At 42.9% G+C, this 18,518-nt stretch overlaps 1 protein-coding gene across 2 annotated transcripts; it reads left to right on the top strand.

The window, feature by feature from the left end:
* Nucleotides 1–1,224: 1,224 nt before the first annotated feature.
* Nucleotides 1,225–16,905, top strand: CLDND1 (claudin domain containing 1). 2 transcript variants are annotated; one of them, XM_073002497.2, is made up of 6 exons: nucleotides 1,225–1,374; nucleotides 6,208–6,415; nucleotides 10,238–10,533; nucleotides 13,258–13,362; nucleotides 15,581–15,718; nucleotides 15,813–16,905. In XM_073002497.2, exons 3-6 carry the CDS (start codon nucleotides 10,248–10,250, stop codon nucleotides 16,028–16,030), a joined length of 747 nt encoding a protein of 248 aa, XP_072858598.1. In that variant the 5' UTR covers nucleotides 1,225–1,374; nucleotides 6,208–6,415; nucleotides 10,238–10,247; the 3' UTR covers nucleotides 16,031–16,905. The 2 variants fall into 2 exon arrangements, with proteins under 2 accessions (XP_072858598.1, XP_072858597.1); XM_073002496.2 differs by having other exon boundaries at nucleotides 10,235–10,533.
* Nucleotides 16,906–18,518: the final 1,613 nt, after the last annotated feature.

The raw sequence follows: 18,518 nt of genomic DNA, 5'->3' as shown, positions 1-18,518 counted from the left end.
CACCAAATAAAATGTTCTCCCAAACACAGCTCACCTCCTGCCTCACCTTCCGGTTCAGGAAAAGCAGAATGATAGTGCGCCTGATTTTCAAAGGCAAAGGCACTACGTACCCAACACTGACCCCTACTGGTTAACTGCTAGAAACTAGCACCCCTCTCTCTTCCCTCTACAGTGGTGTCTCGCTTGATGACATTAATTCGTTCCAGAAAAATCGCTGTAGAGCGAAAACGTCATAAAGTGAAATTAAAAAGCCCATTGAAATGCATTGAAAACCTTTCAATGTGTTCCAATGGGCTGAATAACTCACCGTCCAGCGAAGGTCCTCCATAGGGGTGGCCATTTTTCATGCCTGTACAGTGAGGAATCTGTCCAAGAACACAGCGGGGAGCCATTTTGAGCAGCCGGCGGCCCATTTGAAAACCCGACGATCAGCTGTTTTGATCGTCGCAATGAGAAGAATTGGTTCCCGAAGCAGGGAACCGATCATTGTCAAACGAAAAAACCCCATTAAAACATCGTTTTGCGATCGCAATTGCAATCACAAAAACATAGTCGTGAAGCGGATTCGTCGTTATATGGTGTAATCGTTAAGCGGGGCACGACTGTACCACCTTAGAACTGCAGAGCTGGAAGGGACCCTCTGGATCATTGAGTCCAGGTCCTGTCAAGGAGGCCCACTGGGGAATCGAATTCCCAATCTCTGACCTAGTGCTTCCTACAGAAGAAGCAGGATACCTTTCTTGTAAATACGTATTTATTTATTCATTAATTTATTTAGTGGACTTATATACCACTGGCTTAGTGCCATGCACTACTCAAAGTGGTTTGCAACATAACCATTAAACAATAACCCCAAACATTCAACAAGCCAATAGCTCCAGCAGTGAACAAGAACCATGGACATATAAGATCCGAAATGATAGTGGACTCCAGAAACAAATGGAAATACACTTCAAAGAGGATGCCCTTGAATGCTTTGTGAAACAATAAATTCTTCATCACTGGGAGGGAGACCATTCCAGGGCCACCCTGGAGGAAGCAGCACCTGAACAGGTAACTCCGCCCGCCGCGAGGCTGAGCTGCTTCCCTCACACCGTGCGCAGGCGGAGGCAAACATCTAGGGAGTCCAACTACATTGCCCATCATGCCAGCGGGGAACGCGCAGAGGGAACAGAGCATGCGCGTCACGCCGCCGCGTTTTAAACCGGGCCGGCCGCAGGAGCCGAACTACCTTTCCCAGCATGCTTAGCGGCACGGGGGCGCTTAAAGGTCCCCGAGAAGGCAATTTCCTTCTCCCCCGGCCGAGCGGCTCCTGGAGGTTTGGGGGGGCCGGAAAGGACGCCCTGTAGTAGCCCCTGAGGATGATGATGGGAGGTGAGTCGCGGGCCCCGGCTGGGACCCCCTCCTGGGAGCAGGGAATGGGGTGGAGTGGGGGGGGAAGGGGTCGGGTAACGCCGCAGGCACCTCTCAAAGCCTGGAGACGTTACTTTTTTGGGGGGACTCTAGTTCCCAGACCTCCCCGCCTCGGAGGGTCGTCGCCCCAGAAAGTAACGTTTGAAGCTCTGAGCTGCAGCTCACCCCCCCAGTAAGGCTCCCCAAAGCCTGACGTTTCACCAAGTAACGTTTCCAAAAGTTACTCTGGCGTTTCAAAAGGTAACGCTCCCAAAGTCTGAGATCCGTGGCCATCCTAAAGGTCAATTAGAAGATTGCTTTAAAGAGGGGTTGTGTGGTTGTGTTGAGGTGCCCATCCCCAGAAAAATGCCTCTGTGGAAAGGAGAGCAAAAAAATTGCCTATTTCATTGATGGATTGAATTTATACCCTGCCCATTTAGTCAACTGGCTACTCTGGGCGGCTAACAACATATAATATAAACAATTTAAAATATAAGGACAAGATAACGCAATCAAACCCCCTACGGCCGTTTTATATGTGCTGATGCCAAACTGGAGATGATTTTAAAAATAAACTAGACCAGAATTGCTGTGCCTTTCACCCAAGTGGGGAAGATGGTGAGCTGTGTGGCTGCTGAGTCACCCGTCCAGGTGTTGCTTACCTGCCCGTTGGCACCTCTTTTTAAAGGCTCTCCATCTTCTTCTGTTGTGGTTCCTTATCTTTGAATCAGACATGGGTTGGCAGTGATTTAAAAGGAGGGCAAAAATCAGATGGTCCCTTTAAAAAGCCCTTTAAAAAGGGAGGAATGTGCCCTCTAAAAGAGAGCATGCAGCCACCCTAACACAAGCATCTGCATTTCTTTACTCGTGTGCTTATTTATTGCAGGGATAGACTTGACAAGACGAAGGTTTGTTTATTGTTTGATGATTTTTTTTAGTGGTTTATAAAGGGTATCGCCGATTTTTGCATTTGGACTTAACTTGGCAACAACAACAACAAAAAAATTCAAACAGAAAGGAAACGCAGGGAATCGAAAAATCATCTCTGCTTTTCTCCCAGCAAAGGCTCGGAAAGATAGAAACCTGAACAGCAACTTCGGAGTCGTTCTTTTCTCCCTCTTTTCCCGTGCAGCCCGGCATATAATTACTGTACTTGGAAGTGGCATTCCATTCAGTCATAAAGAATGTGCTCAGGATTGCATCTGGCTTTCAAAGAGGATGTGGGCAGAAGCAAGACAGAAAGGTGCCTGCCTGCCTCTGCCCACGCAGCCAGAAAAAAAAAAGGATTACACTAGAATTGAGGAAATGGGAGCGGAGAATCTTGGTCTCTTTCTACTTTCACTGGCAGTAATCCCAGGCTGATGAGAAGGTTAAGGAAAACAGCACATTCTGATATAGAGTTGCTTCTGTTCCTTCTTGTTAACAGTGCCTGCCCTCCGATATTTGTGTCTATTAACAACAATGTTCTTTCCCCTACCAGTGTAAGAGGCTGCCTTATACAGTGGTGTCTTGCTAGACAATGATAATCCGTTCCACTGAAATCGCTGTCTAGCGAAATCATTGTCTAGCAAAAATTGTCATCTAGCGAAAATCGGTTTGAGAAGCAGGGACCAAACATTGTCCAGCGAAATTCCCCCATAGGAATCACTGTTTTGCGAATCGCTATGGCGATCGCAAAAAGTCAATGTCTAGCGAAAAAACTGTCATGTGGGGTAACTGGCTAGCGAGGCACCACTGTAATGGAGTCATTCCACTAATCTCATCCTGCAGGTGGAAGCCAATGATTTTCATTGTATGTGTATACAGTGCATATATGTTCAATGGAAAACTATTATGATCTAAACTGATCTTGATCCGTGGCTTTCACAACGGGCATTTTTTTATGTTTGTCCCGAAAGGACCTGACCTTCAGAATATAAGAAATGTTATGTATATCTGATTTAGCTTTTAAAAAAATCCTGCCCTAGCCTTTAGTTATATTTTTGACTAATAAAAGCGGCAGGGTGGATTTCATTTAAATCACATTTTAAATCACAATTTAAATTTAAAAACTGGATTTTTAAATCATTCAAATACATTTAAATTGTGAATTGAATCATGATTTAAATCGCATTGATTTAAAAAAAATTGTTTATTTTTATCTACTGTGAAAAATGGGCTAACATTTTAAATCACGATTTAAATTTAGAAATCACATTTTTAAATTGATTTAAATAAAATATTGCTTTTTAAAAAATTTAAAATGTAAATTAAATCATGATTTAAATTGAACTGATCTTTAAAAAATCATTTATGTTTATCTACTGTGAAAAATGGGCTAAGCAGAGGTTTGGGTTTAATATGAGTGCAGGACTATATTCCCTGGCACCCGAGTTAAAATACTAAGTGATAGCTTTATCCCTTGCCTCTCCTAAAGGTTAAATGGGCGAACCAAATGGTCAGATATAATTTCAACATAGAAATCCATAATCTAGGGAAAGGGGCACATCTGGATTTTAAGGGAGATACGTAACTTGAACAGATATGATACCCTAACCCCACCTGTTAGACTAATTGAATAAGTGGGGTTTACATAAGTGGTGCCCCCAGTCTCTGGAAGAAGTTACCAACTGAGGCTCCTTCCTTTGTTATGTTTTAGAAATTGGTAAAAATTGAGTTATTCAAAAACTGCCTTCAGCAACTGAATCTCCAGGATGATGTAATATCTCTCTCTCTTTATTTTTGTACAAATTTTAGACTTTATAGTTATATATCAGCATATTGTTTGTATGCATATTGCTGTATGAGGTTTTGGTTGGGTTTTTTTTAGTTTTAATCTGTAATACACCCAGAGTAGTGGTTGCATTAATGGGGAAGTATCCAGTGCGGTGTAATGACGGACACAGGGTTCAAATCCCCACTTGGCCATGGAAACTCACTAGGGGAGTAGAACAGGTAAAACCACTCCTTAAAGAAAATCATCTCACACTTAACATCAAAAAAACTAAAGAACTCATAATTGATTTTAGGAGGAAGAGAAATGTACATTTACCACTGTACATAAATGGTGAGGAAGTGGAGAGAGTTGGTAGTTTTAAGTGTCTGGGTACTTACATCTCAGAGGACCTCTCATGGACTATAAATGCCAACATGCTGATAAAGAAGGCACAGAAGAGGCTGTATTTCCTGAGAATGCTCGGGAAGTTAAATTTATCACAGCATTTACTTCTGTCCTACTACCGTAGCACCATTGAGAGTGTCCTAACTTATGGCATTCTGGCATGGTTTGGGAGTAGCTCTGTAGCGGACAAAAAAGCTCTGCAGAGAACCATTAAAATTGCCCAGAATATCATCGGGCTCCAGCTACCAACCCTGGATGACATCTTCACATCCCGCTGTCTGAGGAAGTCACACAGCATCCTGAGAGACTCTTCTCATCCTGCTTATAACTTTTTTGAACTGTTACCGTCTGGCAGAAGATATAGAACAATTAAGACTCGGACCACACGTTTTCTAAATAGTTTTTATCCTAGAGCTATAATTGCAATTAATAATGAGCTTAAAGACCACCAGTAGTGAATAATTAGTTGGACTGTGTTACTTGGCCTGAGGTGTAGATGTTTGTATTTTTAGTGGGGGATTTCTAGTGGGTGGGGAGTGTTTGGGGAATGTTATGTGTGTGCATGTATCTGGTCTCTGGGTGTCTGTGAATTTCGTTGTATGATATACTGTGTATATACTTACAATGACAATAAATTATATTATTATTATTATTATTATTATTATTATTATTATTATTATTAAATATCTCATCTACCTTGAAATCCCTGCTAGGTTCCGACTTGACAGCTCAGGACACGCACACGCAATCTAAGTCAAATAAAAAATATATTAACAATCAACACTTGAGTTCACTCTAGTTGGGAACAGAGATGGGTATGAACCTCAGTTTGGAGGTGGGGAAAGGGAAGGTTCATGCCCATCTCGAGTCTGGACAAGCTAGAGTAGTCTAGTACAGTAGTTCAGATTTGGGTTTAAGCAGTTTATATTCTAATTTTGAATTTGAGAAATGGGGGGGGGGGAAGCAACTATATTGATTTCTTCCTGGTATGCAGGTTTTTGCAGAGTTCTGTGTGTGCCGTGAGCGTGACATAAGACTGAATCTTTACCCCAGACATTCACAAATGCTTTGAATTATTTTTAGTTGTGAAGTTTCTAATTGCAAATATAATTACTAAGTGTTGAAGATCAGAAGGATTTATTATAGTCTTCCATTTATCAAACAAGAAGGATATGGGTTTTTAAAAGGTGTGAGAAACAGGAATAGACTGTTTCTCTTTTATGCTTGTTCCAAATTTAAACGTAAGAGCTGCCAGTAAGCTGTTCAAGATTCGGGTGTTTCCCTAACCAATTTGTTTTGTTTAATCAAGGTGGCGAGCAGATTGATCTGCATAAGGCAAACTTGATAAACTTGCACTGGCCTCATTTGGCCTCTGCATTTCTCTCTCTTTCCAAATAAAAAACACTATTAGTAAGTGGCTTGGGGACGCTGTTCTGAAAGTTATACTAAAGGCTGCTGAGGATTCAGTACTGCTGTGAACTATCCACTGGAGCAGAGAGGCTTTCCCCAGATGGCAAGGGAATTTTTTAACGTGGGAGGAATGTTGCAATTCAACTCCTGTAATCCAAGCATAGTTGGCTTGGCGCTACATGTCACTGAAACGGATGGCGCCCACTTTCTGAGCCGGCTGGGCCACTTGGAAATAAATTCTGTGCAAACCTACGAGTTCTGCAGCTTGTCTCACACACGGATCTTGCGCTGTGTCCCTTGCACAGATCACATGGAGAAAGTCCTGTGAGTTTGCGGTGACGGTGTTTCGGCCAAAAACTATCAACCATCAAAATACTACTGCTGCAATTTATCTTCTGCCGATTCGTGACCGTGGAAGATTTGCAAAGGGAAATGAGGATGTAGGTAGAGAGAATCTTCATCTAGAAACAGAGGCAGAGTTCCAGTGGCAACCGAAGCGTTCACACCGCAGAGGTAAGAGAGGACGCACTCCTTTTTTTTTTTTTTTTTTTTTTTTTTTTTTGGATGTCACCTTCTCCCTTCCTCCCTTAATTTCTCTGCTTCCTCTCCTGGCTTTCTTCCCCATCGCCTTCTCTGCCTACCTGCTTGGGCTCAGTCAAAGAAGCCCGGGGGGGTGAACTGAATTCCCAGCCAGTGGCTCCGCAGCCAGGCGTATAAGCCACTGAACTATCCAGTCAGCTGAGCTGCTCCTTATGGTTGGGGATTGTTGTGCTGTCTTCGTACATTCATTATCCCTGGCGTCCAAACAGGTTCCTGTGGCTTCTTTGTTTACATAGGAAAACAATCTTCATTGTGCTTGATAAGATAGGGGTTAAAAGATAAGGGTTGTTTTTATTATTTGTCCCATTTTTCTTTTCCGCCTTCAGCTTCTCTCCCTCATTTTGCCAACAGCCTACCTGGCAGGTTAGATCAGTCTTAAGACCAGTCAGTTTGACAAGGTGGCTATGGATTTGGACCAGGGATCTCCCCGGTGTTAAAAAAAACAACAACAACCCAACAACTCTGAGAATGTGTATGCACTCTTTTGTAAGGTTGTACAGTGAGCGTTCTGTGACTTGACGGATCTGCATGGGCAGGTTCTTCCACAGGCAGGGGGGCGGCCGCCGAGAAGGCCCCGTTTCTTGTTCTTTCCCTCTGGGCCTCCTTCGGGGCCAAGGCCCTCAACTGCCCAGCCTGTGAAGAATGGGTATTATGGACAGATCTGGCTGGGAGCAGGCGTCCTGATAGACTCATCGAATAAAGAAGTTGGAAGGGGCCTCCAAGGCCATCGAGTCCAACCCCCCTGCTCAAGTCAGGAATACAAATCAAACGATATCTGCCAGGTGGTTGTCTCTTAAACTGTCACGTGACATTCCACAAAGTGCAAAGGAATCTTTCATAACATATGTTGAGACCACAGTTCTTACGGAGCCCTTGAGAAACACAATCAAATGTGCTTTTCATGTCCTGTTTCCTAATCTTATGCTCCAGGCAAGCTGTTATTTACAGTTTCCTTACCACTGGTCCCATACAAGAGTCTGATAGTCGATCATATGCTTGACATCTGGCTTCTACCTGGTTTTTTGGTATATATTATTTGGTATATTTTTTTTAAAATATGGTCCTGTTTGGCTTATGTAAGGAGTTTTTGGATACAAAAAACAGGAGATCAGATATACAACATTTGATGATGTGCATGTATACATGTCTTAAATGTAGTATTTATCCCCGTATGTCCTGCTGTTGCAGATGTTAATTAATGGACACAACTAGCATTTAGGTTTAGAACAGGTCCTAATACCGTTCTGCATACGTGGTGATGAGGATTTGTCCCTGATGAACAGCTGCTCCAGATTAAGTGGTAGCCCATAAGTACACTTGGGGCACCTTGTACTTGAGCTTCCAAGAGTGGGTTCATAAAGATGGGGAGATAACAGAACTTGACAAGGTCACTTTTTGATTTCCTGGGATCTGCTTGAGGAATTTGGGATACTAAAATAACTTTTCTGAGCTCTGGATGACAGCAGCCTTTATTCATGCTTTTGACAGCCTGGTTCAGAGCACTCTCAACAGATGCCGGTGTTTTTTTGCTTTAATGTTTACAGTACTTTATGCCCAAATTACAGAGCAGATTGCTCTTTGACTCTCTCGGTTTGGAACTTGATTTCTCTTTGGTGCCGAGCCAGGTATCCAGATAATATACGTACAGATATTGGCCTTTCCCTTCCCGTGGGCATTTTAACCTTCAAAAATATAATTAAACTGTTGTCGCAAATCTCCATATTTCTGTAGAGGTGCTGCTAAGCTGTCACTTCCCTTTTTTCTTTTGACTCTGCTCTGTACATCAGTGTCTCCACCGCCTGTGTTAATAAGGTTAGCTCCAACTGCCTCCACCCATTTATCTGTGCTTATCTCTTCTTAACCACCTGCTACTTTGCACATTCCTCTTTCTTGAAGAATTCCCTCTAATTGACTCCCTAAGCTCCAGCCAATGCCCTAACTTTCTCTTCGCTCTTCACTCTTACTTTCTTGTAAAGGAATCGTTGCAAACTAAGGAAATCCGTAGATCCTTCATGCCTGAAAGCGTGATGGTCCAAAGTCACTGCAAGTTCTTTGCCATTGCTGTTGGACCATGGTTCTCTTTGGATCTAATTCTAAATCATGGTTTGGCATGATGTGATCAAGCCGAAGCTATGGTTAATTTAAAAGTTAGTTTCATGAACAAGGACTTGAAGTTGGCTTGTTTCAGCAATCCATAAATAAAATGAACCACACACAGTGTGTTTTTTGTTCAGGTGACACAATAAGTTGTGGTGAATTTAAATAGAAAAAGCACCCTATGTTTATCTTCAAAGTTGACAAAAGGGAAGGGAGTGTGATAGCTGGGGGCCATTTTCCTAATACTGTACCAAACCATCCTTTCTCAGCCTGGGTGCCTCCAGGGTCAAAATCCAAGTGTTTGGCAGCTTGGTACCCTGCCTCCTCTGTCAGGTGCCCACATAGGGGCAGCTCCCAGAGGAGGTGGGACAGGGAAGCCTGCTTAAATCCAAATCTAGCTTTTAATTCTTTTCTAATATTTGCATACTTACAATTTTTAGCTATTAAATATTGTCATTTTAAAAATACAAGCTGCCTTAGGTCCTTTTTAAGAAGGAAGGCAGGGTAAAAATATTTTAAATAAATAAATAGGAAGGTGCTCCATCATCTCAGTGCCACCATAAAACTAGAAGAGCTATTGAATGGGAAAGCAGTGTCTCGCGCTATTATGAAGTGCACAGAAAAATGAAATAGAGCATTAAGTGTCAGCCAGCTTGTTATTTGCTGCTCACACACAGATGAGAGTCTCAACAAGCAGATCTGCCAAGTTGTTCATCTAGAAATAATGGTTACTTGCCTTGGCTAGTTTTCCTTCATGCATATTCTATATCTCCCAAACGTTGCCTTCCTTGATCTGTATCTCCAACATGATACTATGAAAATAGTAGTTGGCACAATAGGCTTCCAGAAACAGATGACAAGACAGAATTGATCTGTGGTAATGTACTCTGTTGTGTTAATAAATAGTTTTTTATGTTTGGCTTTGCATGCGTTCTAATACGGTAGGATCCTTGGGATCAGTACCTGTGGTTTTACTTATTCACTGCCTGAAAATATTAACTAAACCCCCAGAAATACTGGTGTCCAAGATGTATTATCAGAACTGAAAACCAGAGGGAACCAGATACTGCGCTATGGATGGATGGGTAGAGATGGTTTTATTTATCCACAGTTTCAGGCATCAGCAGAGGTGTGGGCCATGGACTCAATCCCCTCTGGATACCGCAGTCCCACTGTATTACTTTTAATGTATTTTACTGTCTTTTGATAGCACATTTAGTGGCCAAAATCCTTGCACCAGAGAAATGCAGTCAACCTAAATCTCAGTGGTGAAGTGCTGCAAGTGAAGAAATCCATGTAGGCATTTTCTTTGGGGTACCGTGTCACAGGAATGGCACACACACACAGCAAAATGTCTACAACTTACTTACTTCTGGAAATTTGCCGCTGATTGTGTTACGCCAGTGGTTTTAACTAATAGGATTTGGGCCAATCTATTTTAGTAATTAGTTTTTTTAAAAGGGTGGGTTCACTGTACCATCTGCGTGTTTACTGCCAGTAAACAGGGAACGGTACAGTGGGTGTAGGCTGTTGACAGACTACTTGATGAGTAGGTGTTGAAAGCAAAATGCATAATTAATCAATAATTACTGGTGGATCTCTTCCCGCCCCCCCCCCCCCCCCCCCGGTTAACAGCAGTTGAGACACAATGATGGATAATCGTTTTGCTACCGCCCTGGTCATCGCCTGCGTGCTCAGCCTCATCTCCACCATCTATTTGGCTGCTTCCATCGGCACCGACTTTTGGTTTGAGTACCGTAATCCGGCCCCTCCTGAAAATAACAGTGAAAGTAAGGCCACCTGGGATGAACTCTTTGGAGAAAATGCGGATGAAAACTCTTACACAGAAGCCCTCTTTCGATGGAATGGCACCATTGGACTGTGGCGGAGGTGTATCACGATGTCGGAGAACTCCTATTGGTATAACTCACCAGGTAAACCCCTTCCAAAGAAGTTGTCTACATGCTTCCACCTCTATCTTGTGTGGCATTAGGACATTGCCATGTTTTTTCCCCTCCATTGACAGATCTTGTCTTTTTAAAAAGCTTGGGAAAAGGTGCGGGTGGTGTTTTAATCTTAACTCTTATAATCAAAGTTTCTCCTGACGTTTAGCTGGAGTTTTCCATCTCGTAATAGAAATTAATTGATGTGAGTCCTCTTCTGCTCCTCCATTTTGCATGGGATCGCCCACGTATGTGAAAAGTGACTATCAGACCACCTCCTGGTCTTCTTCTCTCCAGGCTAAACATATCCAGTTGCTTCGACTGTTCCCATGGGACCCTTTACCCCACCATCTTGGCCACTTCCCTCTGAAATCACACCAGCTTGTCCATTTTGTTGTGAAATGGGGGCAGGTAGGTCCAGATTACGCTTGACCAAAGCAGAATAGAATAAAACAATTACTTTTCTTGATCTGGAAACTGTACTTCTCTTAGTGGAACTGAAAATTGTGTAGGAGTTTTTTTCCACCTGTTGCGTCACAGCTGTGGATTCAGCTTTAGCTTGTGTTCTTCCAAGACCATGTCTACATGTTGTTGTTGTTTAGTCGTTAAGTGGTGTCTGACTCTTCGTGACCCCATGGACCAGAGCACGCCAGGCCCTCCTGTCTTCCACTGCCTCCCGGAGTTGGGTCAAATTCATGTTGGTACATCTACTACTGCCTATTTAGGTGCCACCCATCATATATTAATGTATCTGTTTTTTCCAGGCTAAATGTAGAATTGTTTTCACCAATCTATTCTCCAATGAGTTGAGCTTATTTTGACACACATCCGCCCTGTTGCTGTTAACTCTAATGGGGAAGAAAAACATGAATTTGTGTTTTACTTGCCATTTCACACACACATCCCTTCCGCCCATTGAGAAGTCTGGAACTGAAATAGAAAAGTTCTGAGACCCGTGTTTGGACATTGTACGATATTTTCATCTCTGCCTTGGCCCTAAGAGGAGATGCCAGTTGAAAGCAATGCCTCCATGGCCCTCAAGACACCCAAACTTGTCTAGTTTGGGCCATTTTTTAAAAGAATAATGTAAACAGGATATACTTGGATGGGGTACTTCTGGCTGCTTTTTTTTTCAGTTGGGGAGTCTTAGAGGCAGCCCCCAATATCAATAGAGTGAAAACCATAGGAGCTGAAAGCCATCAACTTTTTATATTAGAGATGTTTTAATAGTGAAAGGGGCTTTTAAAAGGAACACATTTGGCACCCTTGGGTGTGTGTGAAAATGCCCCAAGGAGCCGTCTCACCATTCAAATCTCTGATTTACAGCATGTTTCTAACTTGTCTGGTTAATTCTCAGTTGTAAGGCTGACAAATTGGCAGAAGAGAACGCTTTAATGGTATCGGCTTACGGAAGTCCTTGTGATGTTCTTTTTCTTCTTCTTGAGATCATAATAACTATTTTGGTTGTGATCAAAATGGCTTTGTGGTTTCAGAGATGACTACACTAGGTTCAGAATGCCACGGCCTCAGAAAAGGCGTGTGAAGTTCCTTAAGTCTACAATCCAATACACACGTTTGTGAGAATGAAACTCCACTCGGTGTTTACCTCTGAGTCAACCTTGTATAGAAACAAGAGAAAACTCACATGGTTCTGAATATCCGGCAGTCAAAAAGTGTACCCTAAGTTCCTCCGCATCAGCAACAAGGTTTTGGACGGGCTGAGTTATCAACAAACCAGCTGGGGAGCAAAGCTGGCCCTACCATGGAAGTTGGTGAACATCCTTGTTAGAGCTGGTGCTTGGAAATGCTGCTACTTCCTCCTCCCCCTGTTAATGCCATGCATGGGTGTTGCCATCAGTACCAGAACCATCGGCATCCCGTTTTCTCTCCCATCCTCCTCCTCCTCTCCTTTATCCTGGGAACAAGGGAAGGATGGAGAGATGCTTCTGCCCCCTGTTGCTGTGTCTGTTTCCCTCCCTCTCTAGCATAGTTCTAAAATTAACTTTTTGGGACTTCAGCTCCCAGCATTCCCTAAAGAGCATGGACTACAACTCCCAGAAGCCTTCGCCACTACCTCTGCTGGCCAGGATTTCTGGGAGTTGAAGTCTAAGAGCATCTGGAGGCCCAAGGTTGGGGACCACTGCCCTAGAGAGCATGACTATGACTATACCAGTTAGAACAGTGGTCCCCTACCTTGGGTCCCCAGGTGTTAATGGACTAAGACTCCCAGAATTCCTAGCTGGTCGGGATTTCTGGGAGTTGTAGTCTAAGAACATCTGGGACCCAAGATCAGGAACCACAGGAGTAGAGCCTTCTGAGAGATGCATCCTGAACAATTCAGTTCTAAACACCAATTCAGTTCTAAACAATTCAGTTCTAAATACCCATGTATTGGGTGGAGACGAAAGGGATAGATTTTTCCTGCTCTTGTGGCTGTTGTTTCTGATTTACGGCAGCCCCAAAGGGTTTTCAAGGGACGTGGGATATTCAACGAGTGCTTTCCCGCTGCCACCTCCCCACCGCCACCAGAAGTGTCTATGGCCAAGCCAAGGTTTGAACATGGGTCTCTTGAATTCCAGTCCGAAACTCTTATCCACCATGGCTCCCACACTTTTTCCTGCTTAATCTATAGGGGTGTGTCTGCCTGAAAAAAAATAACAGCAATGCAAAACCCTAATGACGATTGTTTTCTTTTTCTTTCTTTCTTCCTGGAAGGTGAGATGGTCACCAAGTGCGTCAGCTTTTCCCTTTCAGACCAGTTCATGGAAAAATATAAGGATCCCGGGAACCATAATAGTGGCAGTGACTTGAATAGAACCTGTAAGCATTATTCCTGTTGTTGCCGTTGTACTGTTGTTGTTTGACTGTGGTTATTATTATTGCTACTGCTGTTTCTACTGATGATGATTATAATGCTGTCTTTGTCATCGTCATTGTAATCATCAGTTTAGTGGAGATGTATAAGTCTAGCTGGGAGTAAGATCCTCTGAATTTGTTGAGCCTAATTTTTCAATAGCCATGAAAAGGACTGGGAAACAATTTAAAACTGAAAACAATAGTATCCAAAGGGGGTTGGGTGGGGTTGGGTGGGTGGGTTACATCGTTAAAAGACAATAAAAGACACATGAAAGCAAAAACAAAGTGTGCCGCTTATATAGCTGATCATAGTGCTTAAAGCACTCTCTGAGTGGTTTACAATTTAATTATTCAGGATACAGATTACATCCACCCAGCAAGCTGGGAACTCTTATTTACTGACCTCGGAAGGATGGAAAGTTGTTTTTAATTTGCTGGTTGTCTCGATCTTTTAAACTGTATTCTAATATTGGCCAAAGTCTTGTTGCTGAATTATGCTAATAGCAATAGCAAACTCAGTGCCAAATTGCCACCAATTAACAAGTTTGCACTTGGATTGCTTATTGTGGGCCATTGGAAGACTTGGTGCACAACCGGGAATCCAAGCAGTGATCTGTTCATTAGTGGCAATTTGCTGTTGTTGAGCTACACCATTACCTTTCAGCCAGTGTGACTCTGCAAAAGATTGTGGCCCTTATAATTAATTGGCTAAAATTCTGTTTTGTGGTGTAACAAATTGCATGTGAGTAGGCTCATTGACTCAATGGGAATTTGGTGAGTCAACTCTTACGTAAATTCCATTGATTCTAATACGCCTACCCTCAGTGCAACTTACTGTGCTAAAGCAAGGTGCTGTTAAAGTAGGCCCATTTGAATCAATGGAATGTGCAGAGGAATTGCCTCACCAAATCTTCATTGGATCAGTGGGCCTACTCTAGGGCAATTTACTCTGCTAAGCAACAGGAGTTTGGCTGTTGTGCTTTTCTTTGTATCCTTTTAAAATCTCATTATGAGCTGTCAGGGGTCTTAAGTTTTGGGAGAAAATGAAGTATAATAAAGTAAGAATTAAATTAAATTGTAAACTGCCCAGAGTAATGGTTGTTACTGACTCAGGCGGTTTACAAATACTGTACACTGAATGAATGAATGAATGAATGAATGAATGAAATTGGTTGTTGTGGGTTTTTCGGGCTCTTTGGGCAATTTCTGAAAGTTGTTCTTCCTAACGTTCTGACTCCTGTCCTCTGAAGATGCTGGCCACAGAGACTGGCGAAACGTTAGGAAGAACAACCTTCAGAACATGGCCAAAGAGCCCGAAAAACTCACAATAACGATCAGATCTCACCCACCAACCACAGTGACAGATGATCTCTCCTCCTTATTACAACAATACACCCACAACAATCCACACTAATCACCCATCTACAGAAAAAGACAAAAGCTTATCTCACAGCCATAAATACTGCACTCCCAAGCCAACTACACCAGAGCACAAGAGTGCTGTCCTCTGAAGATGCCGGCTACAGAGACTGGTGAAACGTTAGGAAGAACAACCTTCAGAACATGCCAAAGAGCCCGAAAAACCCACAACAACCATCAGATCTCACCTATTGCTGAATTATATTAATAGCAGTTGTGAACTCAGAGTGCCAAATTGCCACCAATTAACAAGTTTCCTTCGAGAATACAATGAAATAAATTGTCTGACAGGGAATGAGACCAGCAAAGACCTTTCTCTTAGTGACTGCCTACAGGGCTGGCTGCATGAGTAACTTTTAGATGGCTTGTTATGCATTACAGCTCTCTCTGAGTCTTTATTACTACTTGTGTTTACCATCTATCAGAGTGGTATTTGTTTGTTCCTCTTTAGTATTTGCATACTTTTTGTTTTAGCTTTAATATTCTAACAATGTAAGCTTCCTTTTTATACTCATGGTTCTTTGCTTTAAATATTGTCTTTTAACTATGTAACCCACCGACCAACCACCCCCTTTGGATACTCATTGTTTTCAGCTTTAAATATTGTCTTTCATGGATGTAAAGATGCCTTGGGTCCTTTTTAAGGAGAAAAGTTAGGGTGAGAAGATTTTAAATTTAAAAATAAATAAAAATAAAGGGGTTTTGTGCAGTGATGCTTGACAAGTGTCCTTAATATCTCTGTTTGCTTCCATATCTCTTTCAGATCTTTGGCGCTTGCAGTTCCTCCTGCCCTTTGTCAGCCTAGGACTCATGTGTTTCGGAGCACTTATTGGGATTTGTGCTTGCGCATGCCGCAGCCTCTACCCAGCCATCGCCACAGGGGTCCTCCACTTCCTCGCAGGTAAAGTCCTTTCCAGCAAATGCCATCCCAGTTGTTCTGTGTCGGCAGTTGAGAACTGCATGATCTGATCATCGCATGCTTGCTTTTTCACCAGGTCTGTGTACGCTGGGTTCGGTCGGCTGCTACGTGGCTGGAATAGAGCTGCTACACAAGAAGTTACCCCCACCTCCTGTGCAAGGCCAGTTTGGCTGGTCCTTCTGCCTGGCCTGCGTCTCTGCACCTCTGCAATTTATGGCAGCTGCCCTTTTTATCTGGGCCGCACGAACCAACAGGAAGGAATTCACGCTCTTGAAAGCATACCGTGTAGCATAATGAGATTTCGGTGTCTTTGTAAATCTTCGATTCTCCATTGTAAAACTTTCTCTTTCAACACTTCTTGCTCTTTCTTTTTTGTATTCTCGAAGGCTTTCACGGCCGGGATCCGATGGCTGTTGTAGGTTTTTCGGGCTGTTTGGCCGTGTTCTTAAGGTTTTTCTCCCTAACATTTTGCGAATCTCTGTGGCCGGCATCTTCAGAGGACAGGAATCAGAACTCTGTCTGTGCTCTGGTGTGGTCTAGTTGAGTATTTGTAGCTGTGGGCTCACCCCATCTCCTGAAAAGGACAAAAAGCTGATCCCACAGCTACAAATCCTCAACTATCCCACACAGTACACAAGAACACAGAGTTCTGACTCCTGTCCTCTGAAGATGCCGGCCACAGAGGCTGGTGAAACATTAGGAAGAAAAACCTTAAGAACACGGCCAGATAGCCCGAAAAACCTACAACCACCATCTTTCTTTTTTTGTTAATTTATCAGTTTTTGAAGAATGTGTGAATTTTTGCTGTATGAATTTGGCCTGCACGTTTAATTTAAAACACCACTGAGGCCACGCCTGTTGTTGTTTTTGTTTGTTTGCCAGTGATCTGCAGGATTTTAACAAATTTCTAATCTTTTAAAAAATATTATTTTAATGATATGTCTTTGTTACTCTCTGTACACTGCATTTTTTCACATGGAAACTTGATCAGCAAAGAACAGTTAATAACATTTTGGTCTTGAAGGGGAAATGTCTTGATAAGTCTAATCTCGGCAGTAAATGCATTATGACCCACTAAGAGGTGAATCAATATAGCTTTTCCCCCTAAGAGTAGCTATGGAGTTCAATTATAGAGTGTAATACTGTATGAATCTTCTCTTCCCATCTGCCACTGTGTCCCTTCTAACTTTTCTTGGCCTAATTGGTGTAAAATGAAGGGTAGCCATGGGCATTTTCAATTTTGTGTAATTATGTCAAAATTGTGTGTCTATCCCACCTCCTCATAATAGGAGCAGGCATGACAAATTAATGTTAATTTTCAAATTGACAAATAGACACCTGTATATAAACCCAGCTTTTAAAATCCTTTATTTATTCAACGCATTACATTTTTGTATAAGTATTATTCACGTCATTTGGGCGAGAACTTTTGTCAAAAAAATAATAATAAACCTGAGCAGAAGGCTCATGAATTTTACTGGAGTTGTATTTGACTGATGGGAGCACGTTAAAGATAGGGTGGTCCTGCTGTACTAGCAACTGATGTTGCTAGAAATATTGCTTCTTAGGCTGAGTTTGAAAGTGCACTGTAAACAACTTACTCATAATGGCTTGTCAGAGTATATTAAGAGAATCATGACAACAACCTCTATTCTAACTGTGTTCTGTGGCTCAGTGGTTCCCAATCTTGGGTCACCAGATGTTCTTGGACTAAAACTCCCAGAAGCCTTCACCACTAACTCTGCTGACTGGGATTCCTGGGACTTGTAGGCCAAAAACATCTGCGGAATGTCCCCAAGTTTGGGACCCCCACTGGTCTAGTACATTTTAAAAATATGCTTTTGTGGGCTAAGGGGAGAAGTGGGGGAACATACAGCATTTACTGGTCTCATTTCATACAGGGATTCCAAGATTAAGCAGAGAAGGTCAAGGGAGGTCAGTTGAGAGTCCCGCTCAGCTTCACCAAGTTGGGTCTGTAGTCTCTCTTGGTAGTGGGAGAATAAACAGAAGTTGTGGCTCTACCAGGGACAGACCGTGTCTATCCTTGCGGTCCTAACACGACAGATTCTCACTCAGAATAACGGGATTTTCAAAAATGCACTCATTGCACCCAGTTAAAGGTTCCCCTTGACATTTAGTCCAGTCATGTTCGACTCTAGGGTGCGGTGCTCATCCCCGTTTCCAAGCCGTAGAGCCAGTGTTTTGTACGAAGACAACCTTCTGTGGTCACGTGGCCAGCGCGACTAGACACGGAATGCCGTTACCTTCCCACCAAGGTGGAACCTATTTCTCAACTTGCATTTGCATGCTTTCGAATGACTAGGTTGGCAGGAGCTGGGACAAGCGACGGGAGCTCCCTCCGCCGCATGGATTCGATCTTACGACGGCTGGTTTTCTGACCTTGCAGCACAGAGGCTTCTGCTGTTTAACCCACAGTGCCACCATATCCCCCTCTCATTGCACCCACCCCTATGCATTGGCAAGGGAGAGGAAAGGCAAGTTGGAGTTACAGCCATCTCCTAGACAGTTGTGGGGTTGCTGTTTGGTAGGCAACCATAGTGTTCCCACGAGCAATGTTCGTGTGCAGTTGGCGCAAGACCAACAGGACTTGATGGCAGAGGAAACTACTTGAAAAGTGCCTTCAATGACTGCACTCCAGTCAGATCACTGAGAGGATATGGTGTTTTTGTACCTGAGATCTTACTTTGAGAGGAGGCCTCCAGGTTCTCCAAAACACATGAGTTGTGGCTCTGGTTTACTTTGCAAATTAAAACAAAAAGAG

This window comes from Pogona vitticeps, chromosome 5, assembly GCF_051106095.1.
Source record: "Pogona vitticeps strain Pit_001003342236 chromosome 5, PviZW2.1, whole genome shotgun sequence".
Classification (NCBI taxonomy): domain Eukaryota; kingdom Metazoa; phylum Chordata; class Lepidosauria; order Squamata; family Agamidae; genus Pogona; species Pogona vitticeps.
Note: the sequence above shows the minus strand (reverse complement) of the source record. Positions and strands in the feature narration are given on the sequence as shown.

Excerpts from the sequence above, each read along its gene's own strand:
- CLDND1 (XM_073002497.2), top strand. The coding sequence starts at position 10,248 with ATGATGGATAATCGTTTTGCTACCGCCCTGGTCATCGCCTGCGTGCTC. Across the intron at positions 10,534-13,257 it reads CTATTGGTATAACTCACCAG|GTGAGATGGTCACCAAGTGC; the intron begins GTAAACCCCTTC and ends TCTTCCTGGAAG. Across the intron at positions 15,719-15,812 it reads GGTCCTCCACTTCCTCGCAG|GTCTGTGTACGCTGGGTTCG; the intron begins GTAAAGTCCTTT and ends CTTTTTCACCAG.